This window comes from Phalacrocorax aristotelis, chromosome 5 (assembly GCF_949628215.1).
Source record: "Phalacrocorax aristotelis chromosome 5, bGulAri2.1, whole genome shotgun sequence".
Classification (NCBI taxonomy): Eukaryota; Metazoa; Chordata; class Aves; order Suliformes; family Phalacrocoracidae; genus Phalacrocorax; species Phalacrocorax aristotelis.
The window spans coordinates 6,289,854-6,314,010 of NC_134280.1; the positions used below are offsets into that span (position 1 = coordinate 6,289,854).

At 36.6% G+C, this 24,157-nt stretch overlaps 1 protein-coding gene across 1 annotated transcript in view; it reads left to right on the plus strand.

Annotated features, from left to right (window-relative positions):
• LRP1B (LDL receptor related protein 1B) overlaps nucleotides 1–24,157 on the plus strand; it is a 762,836-nt gene that overhangs the window by 593,540 nt on the left and 145,139 nt on the right. Inside the window, exons 42-46 of the mRNA XM_075092828.1 lie at nucleotides 3,057–3,246; nucleotides 4,664–4,868; nucleotides 15,259–15,451; nucleotides 15,921–16,046; nucleotides 22,491–22,619. Coding sequence (XP_074948929.1) covers nucleotides 3,057–3,246; nucleotides 4,664–4,868; nucleotides 15,259–15,451; nucleotides 15,921–16,046; nucleotides 22,491–22,619 — 843 coding nt within the window. The remainder of the gene's footprint in view (nucleotides 1–3,056; nucleotides 3,247–4,663; nucleotides 4,869–15,258; nucleotides 15,452–15,920; nucleotides 16,047–22,490; nucleotides 22,620–24,157) is intronic.

The following is a 24,157-nucleotide window of genomic DNA, read 5'->3' on the forward strand; positions in this document are numbered from 1 at the left end:
ATTTCTAAGAGTGTTACCCAAATTATATCTAAGAGCGTTTGTTTTAGTTTAGAGAATTGTAAGTAGTGGTAAATTGGGATTCAGCATGTAATTTTCATGGAAATTAGTAGATTAAGTTAGAATTGTATTCCTGTCTCTCTATTTTAATAGTTATCACACTTATGAAGTTTTCTTTCAATTTCAGTTAGTGGAATACTTGCAATAAATGACCAAGAAGTATCTCAGAGCCCATATCCAAACTGTACAGATTGCTGCCCCTGGGAAGCGATCCCTGGGCCCAGACCAGGGAGCAGAGTGGTTCATGTATGCAGTGCTTGGTCTGTTGCCTCTAGGATGATTTGGGCAGTCCAGGTTTCCTTTGAATCCTATGTTGTGTTTCTCTGGCTCTGAGGTATTGTTGTTATTTTTAGGATTTTTTTCTGGCTCGCGGTGGCTAAAATTGTGTGCTGGCTGTATGTCAGTCCTAAGAGTGATATTTTGATGTTATGATCACGGCTATTTTTTGCATGTCCTGAACATGGTGTGAGAAAGGTAAGGTGTGTTTGAGGTGTAGAGGTTTCGTGGTTGTGAGGTCTCTCTAGACAAAAGGAAAAATCAAATGATGTGGTCTTGTTTATACTCCCAAAACAACATTTCATCGTAGAGAGTAGCAGTTTTTTTTTTCCAGAAGAATACCTGGGTTACATCTCAGAAGGAATTAGTTTCATTCCAGAAGGTTGCCCTGGTATGAAGTAACATGCCTGTGGTCTGGGTGGTCAGGGGTGCAGGACCCAAGAATAAAGCAACTGACTTTCTCGGCTCATAGTATAGACAGACATACCCAGAAACTGCATAAACCATAGTGGATAACAAGCCTGCATTCAAGCATTTTCTCACTGGTTTAAAAATACGTCAGTAGGTGTTTGCACATCTGTCGTGATGTTTGAAAGAACTGCTTATCTTTGATTTCAGGTGGAGATTTCTGAAAAAAAAAATAAAACCTTCACTATATCTCAATATGTTTTTGATGCTAAAATTCAAAAATACATTAATAAGGCAACTAAATATTGCATTTAAAGGAAGGATACTTTTAACACATTCATCTATTTGAAAAGTAGAATTCTTGTCTAAAGCGTCATGTTTGTAATGGTGTCATGGTTTTAGCTGGGATAGAGTTAACTTTCTTCACTGTGTCTGGCCTAGTGCTGTGCTTTGGACTTAGAATGAAAACAATGTTGATAACACACCGATGTTTTAGTTGTTGCTGGGCAGTGCTTGTACTAGTCAAGGGCTTTTCCAGCCTCCCATGCTCTGCCGGGGGCACAAGAAGCCGGGAGGGGAGGGGGCACAGCCAGGACAGCTGACCCCAACTGGCCAAAGGGATAATCCATACCATGTAACGACATGCCCAGTATGTTAACTGGGAGGAGCTGGCTGGGGGAGGCAGGCAGCAATCGCGGCTCAGGGACCGGCAGCGTTGGTTGGCAGGTGGTGAGCAGGTGTATCACTTGTGGTTGGGGTTTTTTTTTTTTTTTTTTGAGCTTCATTTCTCTCTCATTTTCCTTTTTATCTCTCATTTTCCTTACTATTATTACCTTTATCATCATCATTATTATTATCATTACTATTTTATTTAAATTATTAAACTGTTCTTATCTCAACCCATGGGTTTTCTTGCTTTTGCTCTTCCAATTCTCTCCCCCATCCCACAGGGGTGGGGAGTGAGCGAGCAGCCGCGGGGTGTTTAGTTCCCAACTGGGGCTGAACCATGAAAAATGGTCAGAAGAATTTTTTGTAATTTTCAAGTTGCCTCCAATGCCATTGTTAAAGTTAAATTCCGTCAGTTTTTTGAGTTACTTGTAAGTGAGCTGTATATATCTTTTTTCATAAATTCTCCTTCTCAAGTAGGAAATCCCGTTTTACATATATTCACCTCCATTTAAGGGGTGTCACCTAATTTATGTTTTCTGTTCTTTCTTCTTTAAGACAAGTCACTGTCACTTCTCTACAGATGTGTCATGAAAATGAAGTTAGAAGATCTTGAAATGCTTTAGAAGAAGAAATATTGCCTCATAGTTTTGATTTACTATTAGCATTCTCAGTGTGATCAAACTTATTCTGGGACTTTCTGTTCTGTGTGTATGAATTGCATGGTAAAAATTACACCTTCCAGCAAGCTGAATGTAAACTGTAATAACCAGTGTAATGTAATTTTTATATTTCTAGGTTCTTGCCTTCTGTAGCTCATTAATAAGCTGCGTGAACCTCCTGGTCTAAAATTATTTGTTTCTAACAAAATAATAAGTGAAGTAATCAACGTACATTTCTGTTGTAATTCAAAAATAATGGTAGGAAATAATTACTCCTATTTCTCACAGTCTGTCACTTTTATGTATTGGAATCAGATACAATTTATCTTTTCTGGATGTTAAATATATGTTTTAGCTGCTTACTAATATTTGCTTTTGTTTCTAGCTCACTTTTTTTTTTTACGTAGAATGTAAGAGAGGTGGTATTGTAGCTTATTAAAACAATGTATTGATGGTGAGACCTTCAGAGTTGGTCTTTTTCAGTATTTTTGAGGTCTTTAAAAAAAGCCTTTACAATTAGTAACAACAGGACACTTTGATCCCTATTAATGTAATGTGTATCCATGTTAGGAAATACATCAAAAGATAATGCTAAATAATACAAGTAATTAATGAAAACATGCCCAAGATTTGGCTTTAAATTATGTTTGAAGTTGTGACTAAATTATTGCTGTCTTGAATAAATGTTTATTATTTCTATCTTATTATCTTGGGGCACTGTAGTAAAAATATTAATGAGTGTTAGAATTGACAAATACAGTACAGGGATATTAATAGTGATCTTGCTTTCTATGTTTTTTTATTTAAATTTATTAAGAAAATAATCAGACTTTGTTTCCAATAAAAAATAAACAGGAGAAATGATAGAAGAATTGGCTGAAATAGCTGAACTCTGTGATTCTGCAGGATCAACCTCAAGGGAAAAGAAAACACAAACATCTTGTTGGAGGGAGTTTTATTTGCTGTGTCTGTAACCATGTCTTCCAGATGTTGGGTCAGTAGAAGGACTTGCCTATCATAGAGCTTGGGACACTCTCTATTGGACCAGTTCAACCACATCCTCAATCACGAGACACACTGTTGACCAGAGACGTCGAGGAGCTTTCAATCGGGAGGCAGTCATAACAATGTCTGAAGATGATCATCCGCACGTGTTGGCTCTAGACGAATGTCAAAAGTATGTATTATATTCTCCTTACCAGAACTTATTTTTTTGCCTACTGTCAAGGATACAGCAGCTCTTCTTTATTTCACAGGCAACTAATGCTGCTGAACCTTACGAAGGTTAAATAGGTTTCTTGGTTTAGGAGACAAATGTTAGTTTGTTTTTTTAAAGCAATTGCAGAATTAACGTACAACATTTTATATCTTTTCATGTTTCAGATCAAATGATCATTATATTTTCATGGAATGTTAAAAAACTTAAGCTGGTTTTAAGAAAAGTGAGAAGGCTAATTATCAAGAGTGATCATTTACTGATTTATTTTGTCAGACATGTTACCCTCATTGCTTAAATACGAACAAAATTAACGTAAGCATTTACAAAAAGGAATCTGATTTGCTTGTGTGGCAAATTGATAGGCCCATGTGTTTATCACAAAGATCAGTGTTGTATAAATTCATATAACAAGATATCTACATTTCCGGTGCTTGTGGACATCATCCTGGATAGAAGGCTAAATTAGTTCCCTTCCTGCCACTTTTAAGGAGGTTGCGTTTCCTAGTAAGCTAATAGGAGGGTTTCTATTTCTACTTCAACCTCTTGCTAATAAGTGCGTTACAAATTTGAGTTAATTTAACCTTCTCTGTTAATGCTGGAAGAAAGGCAAACAGCTTTTTCTGCTTCTTGTAACAGTCACCCCCTCTGGGGAGGCTAGGCTACATTTCTGCCTTATTATGTTATATTTTTGGTTTGTGATAGCTGAGTGTACAGTATTGCATGGGTAGTCAAGGAGCTTATGTCCATGTGTGACTTCCAGTACCCTTTATGCAAATTAAGAGTTTATGCTGTATTGTAAAATACGAATTATCTAGGTATCATAAAAAACCCCACCTAAATACTGATGGAGGTTGCAATAAGAGGATGGGCAGGTTCTGATCAGTGTATAAATTACACCCGCAGCTCATTCCATAACATTTTTCCCACCATTGTTTAACATAGTGAGAAGCTGATTGTGCCTCCTATAGAGCATATTAAGGTCACTTGATTCCCCATTATCAACCTCCTGCATACCAGGTCTAATACAGGAAAAGCTGCAGATTAATTTCACTGTTAGAAATTGCTAATATACGCGTTAGCAGAATTAAGTTTATATTGTAATGGTATATTAGTATAAAGACATGATCAGAATTGAACAGACACATGAAGAGAAAAAATCTGTACTCGTGTCTAGGTTAATGAACTAGGAAACGGCTATAATTTACAGGAAGTAAGCTATCACATTTTCTTATTCACCATTGATTGTCACAATGTTTTACTGACATTCATAATTGTCTCTCAAGGCATTTTTTTTTTTTTCTGTTGCTCATTTCATAGAGAATTAAATTATAAAATGTATCTTATGGTTTTGTTTGTTATTTTGATTTTAATACAGCTTAATGTTTTGGACTAACTGGAACGAGCAGCTCCCGAGCATCATGAGATCTACCCTCTCAGGCAAAAATGCACAGGTTATCATTAGTGCAGATATTCTGACACCAAATGGACTTACCATTGATCACAGGGCGGAGAAACTTTACTTTTCAGATGGCAGCTTGGGAAAAATTGAGAGGTGCGAATATGATGGATCACAAAGATACGTAAGTAAAACAAAAATCCCAAACATATTCATTGTAAATCTGCTTCTCTGCATTTGTTAGCATCTTTAAAATGAAAATGTTACAGGAAGATCTTTAATTGCCTAAGTTTCTCCTACTATTAGTTGTATATTAGATTTAAAACTGAAAACACTTCTGAACTACAGGTAATGCTCTGTTTACTCAGTGCATTCCAGTTTCTGGATGACCTTCTGGAGATGCAGACCTTCACCACAAAATCTGTTTGCGTTAGTACTGAGCCTGAAGCATCATTGTCCTAAATGATCTGTATCAGCTTGAAAAAAATGTAGAACTAACTTCAGTAAAAGAGGTAGAGAAATGTTCTGCTTTACACAGGATGATTATAATTTTCCTTCCAGTGCCAAGTTTTTCTGAGCACACTAGAATTTCTTTTGTGTAATGCTTGTGTTACTCTGCAAATCAATTTTTTTTTCTTTTCTAGCTGTCCATTTTCAGATATATTCAACAGCACTCCATTACTCTTTTATCATAATACATTTTGGTCCCTGACTGCTCTATTAGTTTCAGCTCAAGTAGTCCTTTTGCTTGGAATATGCTGAAGGCAGTTGATCTGTGCTCACAATTTTGTTGCATGTTTAACTCTACGGTTCTCGTATTTCACGAATCCTTTCTTTCAGGGATTGTGTACCTCCGAAGTGCATGATAAAGTAAATGAAGGGCATGTTCTGGCTTGTATTTTCAATTCCCAGCTCTACAAGATAATGTTTGGTACATCAGTGCATTTTCATATCTATTTATGTAAAAAAAAATCCTTCATATACTATAGAAAAGCATTGAAATCTTTTTGCATCTTAAACAAGAATTACATATTTTTTCTGGAATCTTATCCAGGAGATGTTATTCCATCACATCGTGTGTTCATCTACGTTTTTATAATTGTAAATTACAAACTCCTGTCTTGAAGTAAGGTTCATTGGTCAATTAGAAATGCCTATTTAAAAGACACCTGCAACTTTTATTTCTTTCACAAGTAGGAACTTGTGGTAATACCTCATTGTGTTCGCCTGTAAGCTTACTGCAAATTCAGACATTACTCTTAAGTTCCTGGAGCTTAAGGATGTACTAAATGCTTAGATACATGCCATTTTATTCCATTGATTTGTTTTGTGTAAGTACATTACCATCTCTATCTACTAAGTCATTTGTCTGTGTCGCTACTACTTTTGTCACATTTATTAGGGAAAAGAGAAAAATATCCCATTTAGATCATCAATAGTAAATAATTAAAAAAATAATTTATCATCTATGCTTTCTTCTGTTGTCTTCTTAGGGAATACCTCTTTCTAGACTGGATATTCTTTTGTTCCTCTTCTAGTTCAACAGGGAGTCTTAAATTATTTTCTGACACTTTTTTTTCAGTTAGAATTAATGTTTTTTCTCTTCATTTTGGCTGCATTCCCACATTCTGACGTGTACGTCTGTCGTGTACTGCTGTTTCTTTTCCATTGTGCTATCATGTTTAGTTTTACCTTCCTGATCCAGTTTTTAATTAAGGTTTTGCATATGCTGTCAGTTAAGTAAGAGGTAATTAGTAGGTTATATGGAAACAGTTTAACTTCATCTACACACAGGGTATAATGAAATACGCATCACAAACTTGAAATGGATGATGATGCAACTTAGTTGCAGAATCTATTACTAAAATCCCACCTCTTTGTCAGACCTCTGGCTTTCAGTTTTCATCAGCAAAACAAACTAGTCGTTCAATTTTATCAGCCATTGAACACTGAAATTTCTAACTTTCCTAGTATTTCATCTCTTTGTTTGGCTTTCTGTCATTTTTCTCATTCCCCATTACAGTAAACAAAAAAAAAAAAGCCCCTGAAAGCAATAGACTGAATCCAGTGTGCTCTTCTGAAGTCTTTTTGGGAGCTCTAGTGCATTACCTATATGAAGCTGCACCTCTATTGGTTGTCCTACACCAATACCTGGCTTGGGAGAAGCAACTAACTCGGTAATCGAAAATTCTCATCAGAGTTCTCACATGCTGTGAGCTTTGAAACGGAGTTGTGTGTGTTTCCTGGTTTCTGAAGGCGCTTCTCCTGCAGTAGGTAGACGGGGATTGTCATACCAGGAAAAAAAAAACCCACAGGCTGCTTCGTTCAAGTCTGCACTTAAACTGTACTGGCCTCATTAGCAGTGCTTCAGCAGAGTTGCCCATCACCGCGTAGGTGCATTCTTACTGATACAAGAATGCCAGAATCCAACCATGAAATTGTATTATTGATCCGGTGAAATAATATTTCCAGGGCGGTTGTTTTAATTTGTTCATATGCTGTCCAGCTCGATGACATCTCTGGTTTCTGTAACATTAGGATAATACAAGTAATAATCATTCTGACGTTCTGGTGATCTGAGATTCTTTAGGGTGTTTCAGCAAGGTCTTTCCATCAGCCACCCCTCAAAAACAGTTTAAACAGATTACCCTTTTCCTCACTATCTCTGCTTCATTGCTTTCTAGTTTCTGTTAGGTTAACAAAGATAGAAATCTTATAGTAGAACATGGAATGCTAATGTAATGTAATGAATTTTCTTCCAGGGTAGCAGCTTCTTTCTTCATTCCGCTCAGCACAATAATCTAGTACAATGAATGGCTAGAAAATAATTTAGCAGTATTGAATTGACTCTTTTAAGTGGATTGTAAGAGTTTATTGATTTTGTGTTAAGCTGATATTTTAATATGAGTATTTGGTTGCTGGAGTTCTCTTTCAAGATTGGAAGAATTTTGTTGTTGCTTTTGTTCCTTTTTATTGCATAGAAGATATGCAGGGGTTTGTTAAACATTTCTTTTTCTGCTGTGTGAGACCTTCCTGTTTAAAAACCAAAAATGACAATTGTTGTTTTCAGAATCCCTTCCCCTTTTTCTTCTGTTTTATCTCCTGCCCTTAGTTGGATTTAATATTGTGGCCGCAGCTGGTTTTAGCTTCTTAGTGCTTTAATTTTGTTCATGAATGCAGAGACTGAGCCAAAAGCAGATAAAGCTGATTTTACATTTTGGACTTCCTTTTCCAATTTTGATTTTTTCCTTTTCTACTTCAGTGTTGAGTATTCTGTAACATTTTATGTATCAAGAACCTAGAAATATAGTTGTTTTCCTGTAAACAGAAGTCTGGTAATTTTCTAACATCCAGGTTGGAATGTTTTGGTCTCAGTTACAGTTTTGTGGGCCTACAGGTGTGATTGTTAAAACCAGTATGGTTTTAGAGGTGTCTCCAGTATTTATAACCTTTGTGTAACTGCAACCTTCCAGTAATTATAACCTTCAATTTCTAGAATATATGTTTTTTCCTTCTGTTGGAATTCTGTATTTAAGTGATTAAACAAGTTCTGAAGTCGGTGTTCAACTTCTGTTATCTTCAGTAACATTTGACCAGATCTGTTTTTCAAACTCCTAAATGCAGAAATGGAAGTTAAAGGTTTGGCTGTGCATTTATGAAAAACTTGACTTTATGACTGACATCTAAAATTGCTTTTCAGACATGTCATTTTATTTACTTGTAGTACAAGTGAGATTGAGGACAGCAGAGTAATTTTGGTCAGTTCTTGGAAGGTATTCATGATGACATCAGTGTTACCTTGAGAAGCAGCTGAATAACTTACTAAGGCAGGAAAGAAATGAGATCAGCCAAGGTAGCCAGATCAGAGGTAAATCATGCAAAATATTAACAATTAGAAATGTAGAATATCTAACCCCATTAAAATCAGAAGTCTTAGAAAAGATTTTCACTAAGGTCTGCACATGAGCAGTTACAAAAAGTTGCAGGTCCTGAACATGATACTGAGTTGAAGAATCACATTGCTGTATTCCCTAATAACTAATCAGATGTGAAAACAAACCTGAAGGAAAATGATGTCAGCTAGAAGGTAGATATTTTAGTAAGTTTGGACAGTTGTCTAGAAATAAAATATAATTGAGCCTACTTTCCATAGAGAAATTATTTCATCAGTTTATAGTGCTGCCTTCTGATTTTCTTAAACAACACTAGAAGCAATAATAGTAGAGAAACAACACCTGCTAGTAAAATTTGATGCTGTTAGCCCAACATGCACAGTTTACCACCTAGACATTTCAGTTCATCATGTTTTGCCACTACTGTTCCCCCTATCATGATAGTTTATTGTAAGGTTCTGGGCCTTTTAATGAATTTATTCTTTCTGAGTTTGAAAGGCAGCTAGAATAGCATGGATAGTCTTGCAAATTAATGGTACTGGAAGTGAAGTTGTGGTGGATTTTTTAAATTTTCTCTGCTCAGCAGTATAAATACGTTAGTTGTAGCAGGAATGTTCTGTTCTTGATTCTTTTCTCTTGCAAATCTGATCAAAAAGAATCTTTGTTTCTCAACTTCACAGATATCCATGTTTCCCATTAATATTTGTCTGAAAAAGTCCAGAACCAATATGAAGAGTGAAATATCCCCCTTGCTTAATTAGTTGTTTTTCTAGGGAGTTAATTGACATTTATGAGTTGCTTTCTTTAAGTAGTTCTGCAAAGTATTGCTAAGATCAAAGCTAATGAAAGTGATTCCCTGACCAATGGCAATAAAATCCTCTAATTCGTGTGACCTAAGTATCTGGTTGACACAAATCCAACCCTGTTGGTTTGGGACTGTTTGCTGAAATATCTTGATGTCCAGTGTTGGCAGCCTGGTGGAAATTAACTCAGAGAAGGAATTAATGAAAAGGTAAAAATAATCTCTAAGACTATGGGGAATAAGATTATTTATAACACCTCAGGATGCCACAAAATTCTAGGAGGTTGAAATAAATGTAACATTAGATTAAGTTTGTCATTGTCATTTATAATGTTGAAAAATAAGTATTGTGTAATTAATATGCATGTAGTTGCAAAGAACCTGGTTAATATAGTCATAATTTACAGAGATGTATGCTTTCCATATGAATGGCACTGAAAAGTACAGGCCTGTTATAAACAGCTGCTTAATCTATCATTCAGTTGAACCGCAAATCTAAGTAACAGCTGGAATGCAGCAAATTTAGCATTGCGGTTTGGATTTCAGTGTCTTAAATGTTCATTTCTAGCATGGAGAAACAAAAATTAATTCTTGAAGAGGAAGCACTTCTGTTTTTTTCACATCTCACTTGGACAATTCTGTGGAAACAAGACCTTACTGTTCTTGGTAAATGTGCTGTTCTAATATGTCCTTTGTATCCTTTGCTATGGGATTGCAATTCAAGGTCTTATGAAGGTAATTTTGAAAGATACAATAAATGAAAAGAAAATCCATGCATTAAAGATGTGACAATGATGAAAACACGGTCTCTGTTGAGACCAATCAGCAAAAAGCGTGATTATTTTTCGTAGAGTATAGCAGTGATTGGCACTGTTCTTCCACAAAACCCAACTTAAAATTAGACTAGAAATTCTTTTAAAATTTTTTATGGCAACAGGAATGAGGAATTGATAAACTCACAAGTGCTCTCATCAGAACTACTCTGTCTTTAAGTTCCCCCCCACTTCACCCCCAGCAATTGCTTTTTTCTGGTTAACATAATCTTTTTGTCCTAACAACACCGCAGTGTTGGAAGGGCAGAATTTGGATACTCTGGATCAAGGCTGATAGATTTGTTTACCCAGCAAGAGACAGCATTTTTGCTTTTTGTTAAAGCAACCACATCAATAACAAGCAAAACAAGGAGTCCGATCTAAGTGCATCTTTTTTAGGTGGCTAAATCAAATACACAAAAGTTATAACTTAGATTATTTTTTTTTCCCTGGCTGTGCAACTGATTTCTTTGTATGTCAGCCTCATGCAATTTTTTTTCATAGGTTCCTTGTTTATACGCTTTAAAAGAGTATTCATAACTGAATAATAAATATGCCGTACTATTTTGTCTTCCATTTGAAAGAATGAAATAAATCAGCTAACTTTAGATTAATGCATTCTGTATAAGTCAATTCTGTCAGATTGAGTTTTCCGATATGCATCTAAAATGTTATTTATTTTTAGATTATGGATGTTGCTTTATACTTGTATGATGATTTTATTATTCAATTGACTTTCAGTTGTCATTAATTTTAATCTTTTTAAGTGTAGTTTTCTATACTAGCTTTGTCATTCTCTTATAGACTTCTAAGTAGATTTGGGTATCTTTAGAAGAGTAAAGAGCCCTTAAAAAACTTTTCAAGGCTTTATTAGATAGCACTGCCCATTTATTAAGCATTTTGAAAGAGAACTATTATCAATAAGGCTTAAAAGCAACTCATATTAAGCTGATGCATTAAATTTATGTACTCATCTTTGAAAAAATCATCTTTCTATAAAAGTTAAGCATTGTTATGGTAAGAATTGTGATTAATCTAATTCTTAATGACAATCTAATAAGAGTTTTATATAAATCATTCAAATTTTAGTGTTCTGGTACAAATTCTTGTCTACCTGATTCGCCTACCTGACTGGCTCCTCCCCTTTTTCAATCATGTTTTTGTAGAGAAACTGCTACACACATACCTCAAATTTAGAGCAGCTATATGTTAAGCTGCCTGGAGAACTTAAAAATCAGAACTAAAAATGAAATGGGTCATACTTACAATTAAATTGCCCTGCTACTTGCGACGTTCCTCCCCCAGCCTCAGTCTCCTTATGTCTTTACAGGAAGCAGAGAAAACTTTTAAGCTGTTATTCAGAGCTTGAAGTACATATGGTAACTGAATGTTGGTATCATTCGGTATTAAAACACGTGACGTACTGTTGGATGTGTCTGATTTTGCTGATTCAGGAGAAGGGATGGCAGGGGTGTCTTGTTCAGGTTTCCTGAAACTTTACTGTTAATTATTTTAATTTTGTTTTGAAGTTTCAAATTTTTGTTTTGAGTTTTAAAGTCGTACATATGTTGTACATGTGTTGTTGCAATTTTTGGTATCAATTTAGACTTATGATAAAATATGTCAGGACAGGGTCTTTATATGATTGATTTTGTTTCATACTGTTAAAAACCCTGTTTAAAAACTTGTTACTGTAAAAAAATAAATCTGTTCAGTTCAGACCTTGTAATGCAGAATGGCAACGCGTTGCTTTTTTCAATATGTGCACACTCATTCAGTACCTCCATTCCCTCTTCTGTGATTGAATACATTGCTGATGACCATAATTATTCTTACCTTTTCCTGTGGCACAGGACGCTTTTTGGCAGTTTCTGTCCTTCATAGAACACGTCTTAAGCATTTCTAGAGTACTGCAATAGTTTGTGGCAGTGCATGGATGTGGCCTTTATGAATTAAATTTCTGTGACATTGTGATCTATATCATGCTTGACTAAATTTGATGGTTGAGGTTGTACCTTCTAGTTCTCTCTACCTGTATATTGCCTGCAGATGATAAAAAGTTATTCCATGTATGGTACTCAGTATAACACAAATGCTCAGTTTCTGATGGAACTGTGTCCTTTTTCCCTCTGACTCACCATACAGAATGGCTCTCCGATTCCAGCACAGTTCATCCAACTGTAGTTGGACAACAGGCAGCATATGCTGCGGTTTAATGATTGTGGATTAAGTGGGCATTGTTTGTGTTGATATTGTGCTTCCAGACAGGATACATAAAAGAGTTTTTTGCCTGTATTCTCATAAGTGGGAGAGTTGCTTTGGGTCATTTGCTGCTACCCAGCCACCAGTTTATATAAAACTTGCTATAAGTTGGTTATCTTGGAGGTTTTACAGTATGAAAACATGATTTTTTCTTATGGTTGAATGGCGATCACCAATTCTGCATGGGCTTTCTTCTCTGTGCTATGTATTTGGGTATGTCCATTCCCTGAAAGACTGGGTCAGTTTTCTTGCATCTTGATCCAAAGCTTATCAGATTACTATCACTAACTCAGAGGAATAGCTTGTACTGGCTTCCATCATTCTTTTTGTTAGAGACAAGCAGCAGCAAGAAAAAAGGAAGCAGGAAGTAGTGGGCAGACCCTTTAGTGCTTTCTACCCATCCTGGGCCAGCCATGTGGGGCCACGCAAGGGGGATTTCAGTAGGGTCACAGAGTAAGAACCTGAACTTTTGTTACATGATCCTGCTGGTGATTCTGTAGGTATCTCTGTCCAGAGCTGCAGACACTGCCAGGAAAATGGACATGCAAGCTGTACAGAATACAAGACTTAGAAACATAGATGACTTACAACAGGTTTGATACACAGCAAATTTTGTTGAGGCTGAATCCTCAGGACTTAAAGATGGTTTGGCGGGTAAGGATGAACAGACTTTTAAAGACTTTCATTTTCAGTTACTTCTGATCATCCAGGAGTGCTATCAACCACAAAAAAAGTAAATCATTTACATTGTAAATGATTAAACTAGAATGTTAAAAAGGCTGTTAAGTTCTCCAAAAGGTGGCAGAAATAGGACCTCTTTCTTTTGCATGCTAAAATAAAACCAGTGTGCTTGGATAGTGCTGTGACATAGTAGAGGAGACCCTGGTGAATGAAATGCTATGAGCATTAGCGAACAAACATTCCTGGATGTAAGCTTTTGTGACCCTTTATTCGGATCTCAAATCTCCCACAGCTGAAAAATGATGATCAGTTCTGTAATGAATTTACATTCCTTTCTTACAATTTGAAGAAAATTATGGCAGTGCTACAGAACACAGAACACTGAACAGAGTAGTGCCTTCCTTGGCATTGGTTGGGACGATGAAATCCTTCAAATTGGCAGTTTCACATTATCATGGAGAACAAACACGGGGTTGCAAAATCCACATGGGCAGATTTCATACAGATCTTTCAGAAACATCCATGATTGATTTTTTTTTTTCCTGAAATGAGTCTGAATTTGAATAGCATAGGCTTTTAAGAGTGTATTATGAAAAGTGTCTTACAGTAAATGTGCACAATTGCAGAAAAGGTCTTTCTGCCATTAATAAATTCCCATCTATCTTTTAATACTTTTAATCTTGTAATAAGGTTGGTTAGAGAAAAGTTGTCCTCCTGGGGCATTTATCACAGGAAAAAAATCTTTGCTGGAAAAAAGTATTTGCTGGTCAAACCTTCTTATAAATGTGCAGAAATATGTAATGTGCATAGAGCTGCAGAATTTGTTATAATTATCTGATTAATAAGTAACTTGTCAACTATAGCTGTAGAAGTGAACTTAGACATGGCCAGGAATGATGCTGTGCACTGGAATACAACTATTTATGTTACCGAACTGTTGGAACATTCCCATGTCTCAACTTTGCCTGTGCTAGCTAACGGTCTTTCCAGAAAGTTCTTGGGAGTAGTTTGGTGCTGAGTCAGTCTGAGGACATTCCCAAAGGCATTTTGCAAGCCACTGTTTTGGAGGCTGTTCACTGCCTAGCACTGGGCAGGAATCTTGCAGAGGTGTGAACAAAGTACCCCTGAAGCATTGCTTGATATTGAATACTGCAGAGTTAGGGCACCTTCTTAATCTCCAAGGCGTAGCTGTAGTGGGAGAAATGGGGGGTTTATTCCACTAAAATTATATTTGGATGTCTTATATATTCAGTGAATTCCTTATATGATGAGAATGCAATGCAATGAATATGTTCAGAATATTATTTATTTCCATTATAGCTCAAAAATTCTAATGGAGAAATAATAACCCCCTTACAATAATTTTGCTACCCAGCCAAAATTAAGTATTCATCTAGAGAACTGATTAAAAATACGTTATATTCTTCAGAACAGAACCTGTAGGTGTTTTTAATTCTCATACACAGAAAGAAAGAACATACATGAAAATATATGTTCTGTGATTTAGACTGGGATTAAATTAATTGTATTTCTCCAGTTTTCATTCAAACCCTACCGTACTGTGAACTGCAATTCATATTTTCTTTCTAGGTTTTAAACTGATAATTAGTATGGTGACTGAGGACAGTTTTTTTAATTGGAGCACACAAAACATTTATTGTCTTGGGTTCAAGTTTCTAATGTGATCATAGTGGTGAACGCTCTTCAGTTCTGAAACATGCTTCTGGCTTTGATTCTTAAAGACATTAAAGAAATTTTAGACTCTCAGCCATGCTACAGTACCTCTTTTTCCTCTGTTCTCTTTGGGCTATTAAGCAGGTAGTGTGCTGAGTAGGTATTTTTACAAGCATGTTTAGATAAACTGTGATTTTTTTTACTTAAGGAACAGATTCCTGGACTTCTGAAGGATGCATGTATCAAGAAATAATAAGTTAACCCTTGTAGCATCCTTTTAACCCATTTTAAGGGCTGTCATCTCATTTTTCCAGGTTCTGTTAGTATAGAAGAATTAAGTGTTTTGTTGAAAATTATAAAGTGATGTGAGTCACAGTTTGCACTTTTAAAACATCTTGTTCAGAGACAACATTCCTTCTCATGCTTCTCTTCTGTCCTTGTGTTCTCTAGGTAATTGTCAAATCTGGCCCAGGTACCTTTCTCAGCCTGGCTGTATATGATGATTATATCTTCTGGTCAGATGGAGTGAGGAGAGCTATTCTGCGTTCCAGCAAATATACAGGAGGAGACACAAAAGTTCTTCGTTCTGATATCCCACATCAACCAATGGGCATTATTGCTGTTGCCAATGATACTAACAGTTGTAAGTTACAAAGCAAAAGGCGCTATTTTGTTAATTCCAGTATCATTCATTTCAAGAATTGTACTTAGTTTCAACTAAGTTAAAACATTTCAAGGTGTTTCATAAATTCTTTTTGTTGTCGGAACTGTTAACAAAAGACGGGATATAACCTCTTCCCCAAGTAAATAAATATTATTGAATGACCATTTTCTGCTATGGACATTGTGCTCATTTGTTAGTAGTTAAATCATTTCCTGTCAAATATCAGCAGTTTTGAATGTTGTGGAGTTTTTAAATTATTATATTCAAGGTAACTCCGTTTATCTTTAGTATGCTAGCATCTGAGGCATGCTGACATTTTCATCTGACTGATAAAACTTGAATCAATTGCCCATGAATCTGAGATATGGTGATCTTTGCGCTTTCAAAGACATTGGCCATTGAAGCAAATTTATAAAACAGAGTCCATCTTTTATCATTTGTTTTTCAGGTGAGTTATCTCCTTGTGCACAAATGAATGGAGGTTGTCATGATTTATGCCTTCTGACTCCTGATGGACGAGTGAACTGTTCATGTCGAGGGGATAGAATACTGATAGATGATAACAGATGTGTGAGTAAGTAATACTAGCTGACACAATGCTTTGCTCTGCTGTAATGCTGTTGGCTATCATAAGCAAAGGTAGTTGGCCCAAGCCATTAATTTTATTGCTTCTGTATACTGTAAAAATTGATCTGACCATTCAGCACATACCAGCCTTTTAAATATTTGATGTCTTATAAGGCTTTTGGTGGTTTAAAAAGCACTAATACTTATACCCTCTGTAAATTCCAGTTTGGGTAGTTGTATTTTACTGAACATTTCCTATTTGCAGTTTGTTTTTGTTGAGTACAAATATTTTCATTTCATATCTTAGACATATAAAATAATTGTAACTTATTAACTAGCTGTTGTATTTAATCATGTAGAATTGGTGTTTCAGTAATTTGGGAATGTATCACTTTAAATTGGCAGACTCCTTGGAGACTGGTTTGGTTGGAGAGTATTCTTGTTTACACTGTTCTAAGTTCTCCTCGTCTTGTATCTTCCCATGCTTTCTCTGAACCAGTGTGTCTCAGCATATATAATCATAGAATCATAGAATCATAGAATAGTTTGCGTTGGAAGGGACGGAAAAGACCTTTAAAGGCCATCCAGTCCAACCCCCCTGCAGTGAGCAGGGACATCTCCAACTACATCAGGTTTCTCAGAGCCCCGTCCAGCCTGGCCTTGAATGATTCCAGGGACGGGGTATTGGCCACCTCTGTGGGCAACTGGGCCAGTGTTTCACCACCCTTATTGTAAAAAATTTCTTCCTTATATCCAGTCTGAATCTACCTTTTTTTAGTTTAAAGCCATTAACCTTTGTCCTGTCACAACAGGCCTTGTTAAAAACATTGTCCCCATCTTTCCTATAGCCCCCCTTTAAGCACTGAAAGGCCGCAATAAGGTCTCCCACAGCCTTCTCTTCTCCAGGCTGAACAACCCCAGCTCTCCCAGCCCGGCCTCACAGCAGGAGGGGCTCCGGCCCTCGGAGCATTTTTGTGGCCCCCTCTGGCCCCGCTCCAACAGCCCCGTGTCCCTCCTGCGCTGAGGAGCCCAGAGCTGGCCGCAGCGCTGCGGGGGGTCTCCCCAGAGCGGGGCAGAGGGGCAGGATCCCCTCCCTCGCCCTGCTGCCCACGCTGCCTTTGGTGCAGCCCAGGACACGGTTGGCTTCAGGGCTGCGAGCGCACGTTGCTGGCTCATGTCTGGCCTTTCGTTCACCAGCACCCCAAGTCCTTCTCCGCAGGGCTGCTCTCAGTCCCTTCATCCCCCAGCCTGTATCGATACCAGGGGTTGCCCCGACCCAGGCGCAGGGCCTTGCCCTTGGCCTTGTTGAACCGCATGAGGTTTACACGGGCCCACTTCTCGAGCTTCTTCAGTACATGATAAAGAAACTATGAGAAAACTATTTTTTCATAGTTCAGAAGTGGTTCAGAATATGTGGTCACCCATTGCAGCTTCTTTAGATCACACTGTCCCTCCATGTTTCTGAACATGGAGGAATGTGCTGGTAATTTGGAAGGATGTGATTTATATACACACTCTGCACTCTTCCAGCTTTTCTAATATTTTGGAGAAAATCTCTGTCACTTTGCTAATTCTGTGCCTTAGCAGGAGTGCATTAACTAGAAAACTTCGGGCTGTTTCCCAGGATTGACCCACATTCATAATGTGAGATGTGACTTTGTGTTTCTCCCCTCAGCAAGGGTAGCTGGCTGGATTTAGAATGGAGGGAAAGCTGGCGGGCGCGGGGCGGAAACCGTGTTGTTCCTTATGTCATTGTTAATGTCACTAGACTGCAGCTCTTCTGTCACAGTTAGAGACCCCTTCCAAATTCTGGTGGTTTATTGGACCTTTACCTCTGTGGGGCAGAAGTCCCAACTCCTAGATCAAGTTCTCCACTTCCATATCTATCTGCCAAGCATGTCTGTTCTGCTGCTTCAGTTTCATAGCCTTGGCCCACCTGCTGTCTCTAAATTAAATTTTTTTATCATAACAGTAGAAAGTCACTATAACATTCAAGAAAAACTATACTTATGTATACGATTTAGCAAGATTTCCCATCCTGGTGGAAGTTTAGGCAGTTTACCTGTTTCAGACTCTACTGTGGCAGTCTGTTACTCCTGAATAGCCTAACAAGTGGCTTCTCTTCTACTGATACAGAGTCACCTTTAAAATGCTGCTCTGTATGTGCAGAGCTGTGTTGGTGTGAGATATGAAGAGATGTAGTCCTTCGCTGACATACCTCTACTGGTATAGATATACTGGTATATATTGATATATACTTTACAAACCTACCCCTTTGCTAATAGAGCTTATTTTGATCATGCCACTGGATTTTTCATGCTAGAATGATATTAGGCTTTTCTGGTACGTCTGAGAACAGTATTTTCATATCAGTATTTTCATATCAATATTTTCATAACAGGAAAGAATACTGTTGTTAAATGATCAGCTTAAGAAGAAGTGTGCTTCTGCTAAGGATGGTCTTATTCTCCCTTCCACCATATGCCTTTTATCAGTAATAACAGTTGTGTAACTGAATGACGACTTAACTAACTTGCTTGGCTGGGAATCAGGAATTTTTTGTTGTAGACCTAGTTTTGGTAGAATCAGTGAGCAGAGCTCTTTCAGCTTGACACTGCAAGATCACTAGAGCCAGTTAAGGAGAAGTAGTGAGAACAGAAGACTGTGATGAGGGAAAGGGTAGTGTGATTTTAAGTTGGGTTAAGGCATCCTTAGGGTTGGAGCCCAGTCCTTTAGAATCAGGTTCTTAGGCTTGGCAGCTGAGCTACAGAGCTTTGTGAGGAGCCTGTAATTAGTTTTATACCATACCAAGCTAATGCCTTCATTATTGTATCCAAGATTTTAATCCTAGAATTTCTTTTGCCAGGTTTATTTTGGATTCACAGCTTTGCCTTTTGCTTAATTTCCTAAAATATTGCTATTAAATGAAATGAAATGTATATATTAATTATGCATAGAACCAGAATAATCATACAGTAGCTACCAACATGTCCCAAACAAATATGTGAATTGCTACAGTTTTAGTCTGCACTTTCACATGCTTCATATTTCACCTTCGACGTTTACCTTTGGCTCACACATACATGTTGTTTGTTAGTTGTTAACTAAATCTTTACATAGCGCATTATAAGGTCACTGAGATTTCACAGGAAGACCTGGTTCTATAATTAAATATATGGACGTATGAGGGTTAAAAAGCCTGTTGTTCACAACAGGGGATACACAGCTGATCCAGAGTCAAGATGCAATAGTAAAGTAGTGTACATCTAACCTGTATTACATTTATAGTTCTTACTCAAAGACCTCTTTGTCTAGCTGTATAATTGAGATACAATGAATTTTACAGATGATTTGAAGTGATAAAGATTTCAATTTCAACTATAACACTGTTTCAGAGTAGCAGACCTTTAGTCTAGTAACAGAATCCAGTGATAATTGAGATTGTATGGACAGGTATCTGATTGTTAATGGTTCAAAGATATTAATTAAGACTTTACTACTTTATGAAAAGATATTTTCCACTAGAGCCAAATGTTTCTGCTTCCTACATACGGAATATTTCCACCAGTCTTATTACCTTCTTTCACCCTCCCACACTGTCAGATTTTATTGATTTTGATCATTGAAGAGACCTCTTGAAGCTGGAAAATTTCCTGAAGTTCCATTGCCGACCAGTCTGCGCTTGGCCTTGTGGGTCAGGTCTGTTGCTTGCTCAGCTAGCATCCTCCCATCCCTTTACCCAGGAGATAGAGTATGATAAAGTATGGGAATTGCTAAGGGTTTGGAATTAACTGCTGCCACCTGCTTAGAATCTGGCAAGGAACCTTTCCTTCATTGCTAGGCTGGCAAGAGCCTGGTGTTTTCTTTTTTACTTCATCACAGCAGGGCAGAAACCTCAGTGGCTGATAAAGAAGACAGGATCAAATTGAGCAGGTTAAAGTTTTTCAATGCTTGGTTAAGGTATTTATATCATAACCATTTCAGTTTCCTAGATGAATTAGAATCAGAAAAAATACAAAGAAGCGTTGGAATTCTTAATGTCTGGAGCAGTGAGGAGGCAAATCTTTCACTGATCCTCATTTAACCTTCATTAAATATCAAGAACTTTATTTATTTCATGTAACAATTTAAACTCATTGCTTGAATGCAATAAAAGTTCCAGTTGGTTTGGAGGTGGGAGAGGAAGATGGCTGCTGGCATCACAAACACGTTGAAAAAAACCACAACCAAGATGAAAAACATAACTGCTATAATGGTAGTAAGATACTACTTTCTTAGTAATAATTATGATTTTGAAATATCGATCGTAATTACTACTGAGATAGATAAAAGTATCTACATGCATCCATTGGGTCTGTCTAGGGCTCTATCAGATGAGTTACTGAAGTTGAACCTTAATTAAAGCACTTTTTCTCACCTCTTTCTTCACCTTGTTGAGGCAGTGATCAGCAGTGGAAATGAAAGAGGTTCAGCAGATAAATTCATAGGTCCGATAATTATAAATAATTATAAAGTTACATGGCATTTATAGTTTCCAAAAGCATTACAAATCTTAATATTGCTATTAGCTAAAAGAGGGTTTAAATCCTCATCTAGACCTTGATGTAAATTCCATCTTCTAAATTATTTTCTAGAATATTTGCAGGAAATGTTGATCTGAGTTATTAGTTACAACAAAACAAATAAAAAAAACCCAAAGACAGACATAGACTTTAAACATTGGGATTGATTAGCACGGGAAGGGTTGAGGCAAGATAGACTTTAGGGTTTAGCTGTGAGATCAAAAGTTTCTGTCTTTGTAACACAGTTGAAAGGGATATTCAATAAAATTGAAAGTTAGCAATTTCAACTGATAAAAGGAAATAACTGCCCTTTCAAAGGGTAATTCGACTATATAACTTACTGCCAGTCAAGATTCTTGAGACAAAGCTTCACTAAAATTCAAAGAGGGATTGGGTGATTATATGGGTAATAAGACTACCCAGACTGCTTGTTCCTAATCAAACAAACTGTTAATGCTTTGTTTCTAAAAGTTGGGCTTTGAAGCAATCTCTACAAGCATTTTCAGCTTGACTTTTTAACTGAGGGCAGATTATACTATACATATATTTTGATTTTTTCCTCCCATCTTTCTCTAAGGTTTGCCCTCCAATATGCTGAGTAGATGAACTAGAAATGTAATTGAGAATGACTTTTCAGAAGATCTAAGTTTTTAAAATGGTAAGAAGTCAGGGGAAAAAGAAAGAAAAATAAATGTTGCCATAAACTTGATTAACATTTAAAGGACTGGTAATCATATACAAGATCAGATCTCACCGTGTCCAGAATCTATATTTTCAATACTTCTTTTTATATTTTTATTTCTGTTTGAATCAAATCAAGAAATGTTTTCAATTTATATTGGCTTGGCTTTTACATATAGCAGACATCAGTTCTTCCTGAATTTGTGCTGAAGTAATTATAATGGAAACAAGAAAAAAAAGCATAAGAGGGATCATTTCTCTATTCTTCATCTTGAATTGTCCTATATGCTCCTCCTTTCTCTCAAGTTTGATATTTTGTTTAGGACCGTACACATGATAAATGTACTTATCAGGAAGTTCATGACGGAATTGTTCTGTGTAAGTTTTGCGATACTTTTTTCGTTTCTAACTGAAGTAATAGAAAATCTATATGCAGGAGAAAGCAGGATTCAAAATTTTAAATGTACATCTTGTTCTCTTCTAAAATAATAGATAAAATAACAAATCTGAGAAGGCAAGAACACAAAAACTGTACGTGTCTGCCAATGATTTTTTGCAAATAGGTAATGTACAAACAGCAGGCTTTCTTCATTGGGTGTTAGGATACGTCTTCGACATTCGACAGGATGTAGGTACCTGTGTAAGCGCTGAGCAGCTGCACAGTGCCACAAAACAGAGCTGAGAGTTCAGATTAACTGCTAGGTAATGGTAAGCGTTTACTTCTTGCTCTTGGATGTCCTATGCTGAAGAGGTTCTTTTAAACATCTGTTGAGAAAGGGTGGCATACAAGCTGGGGGTTGCGGAGAGGCATGTGTGGGCAGAGGAGAGCTGAGCACAGTAGCTACAATGTCATCATCAGCATCACTGCCTTTAGGTTGCCTCACTACATGTTCTTTCATGGCTATGTATTCTTCTTTTACAGACTCTCTCTTACCTTGGTTTGGAATTCACCCCAACATTACATTTCTGTTTGCTATTTAGATATCTGTCCTCAGTCCTGCATAATATCAACAAATTTAGAGAGAAGTATAGCAGTCTTGCAAGCCACCACTCTGTAGAAGCTTTTAAGTTTTGATGCCATGGTGGGTTTTTTTGTACTTAGGTTTTCAAAAACTGCTTAGGCGAGATTTTAAATGCAGCCAACGTTTTTCTAATTTTCTAAGTATAAAAGCTATTAAAAATTACCTGTTAATATGTTTTATTTTTAGCTAAAAATTCTACTTGCAACATTTATTCTGAGTTTGAATGTGGAAATGGTGAATGCATTGATTATCAGCTGACTTGTGATGGCATTGCTCATTGTAAGGACAAGTCTGATGAGAAACTTTTCTACTGTGGTAAGTATTTCCATACATTCACTTTCACACTTATTTTGGTTATACATGCTTATATTGGTTTCTCTGTGACTTTTCTAATTCATACCAACTGCTTGCCAAAATGCACAAGAGGAAAATGCCAACTCATACATTAAAAAAAACCCCTGACATTATGTGGATAGAATTACTTCTACCTGAATGTATTTTTTCTTGCAAACTTTGTGTATTAGCTGACCTATATTTAAAAAAATCATCTCAAATGTTCTCACATTTCTTCTCTAAAACAAAAATAATGAAAACCACAGCTAGCCGTTTCCTCAAAGATAAAAATTAGAATATTTTCAGCTTTCATTTAGCAATTTTGATTTAGTTTTCCATATTTAATAAGATTTTCTCTTATTGTGAATAGAAAAGACCAAAATAGAGGCGTTATAAAATACAAAAATGGCTGTGTAACAGAAATCTTTCCACTCAATTTTCTGTTTAAGTTTGTAATATCATTATTCTTCCCACCACTCAGTCTGCATCTTGCAACAAGTTAGACGCTAGGGAGTCTATTCTTTACTTTCAGATTTTTCCCAAGGGATCCTATCCTTCTCTCTTTTCTTTTTTTTTTATTCCCCTAACAATCACTAACTGAATCACTTCCGGCGTTTCCGTGTCCAGCTGAGTTTGCCTGCTGCAGTGTCTAAAACTCTACTGTTCAAATAATTTTCTTAAATCACTGGCACCTTAGTGAATTCATGAAGCCTGCATGTTAAGTGAAATCTCCTTTGTACCTGTGTGCCTGTAACTCTTGACCTTTATCTTGTTCTGTATATTCGTATCGCAGCCTTGGTGTCTCTTCTGTTTCCCATATGAACAATTTCATGTCATTTCAAACCCACCCACTATGTTCATACCTGCCACCTCTATTGTTTTATGAAAATGTCTGCTTTAATTCCTGGAGTTCACCTCTGCCACTTTAATAGAATCATAGAATATCTCAAGTTGTAAGGGACCCATAAGAATCACTGAGTCTAAGTCCGAGGCTGATACTGGAATAATAGTCAAGGTTGATACTGGAAAAAAGAAATGGAATAGCTTTCTTCCTTTTTCTTTTTCCTTACAAAAATTAATACCAACCATCTCAGGATAGCAACTGATACTGTGTGTTTTGTTTCCTTCTTTCATCTTCAATTTGTGCTCCACTAGCTTTCAGACTTCTATGTGATAATTGCTTTGATCATGTCATGTAAAACTAATCACAACGTTCCGTCAGATCATCTACATGTACATAACTAAGAAGGCTTGATTGTTTGAATCAGAAAAAAATAAAACACATGAGACAAGGAAATAAGAATCTGGAAAATACAAAACATTTCTAGTTACCGGGGGGAAAGGCCCTTGAATTACAAGTGACAGCTTCAAATCACTGAAAAGTAAATTACTTATGTCTGTGAATTCCTTCCTAGGTTTCCTTAATGTGTTGACATACCTGTATTTATGTATACATCTTGCTTAAGACATAAGAAGTAATTAAAAAAAAACAAAACCAACAAAGAAACCAAAGCCACCAC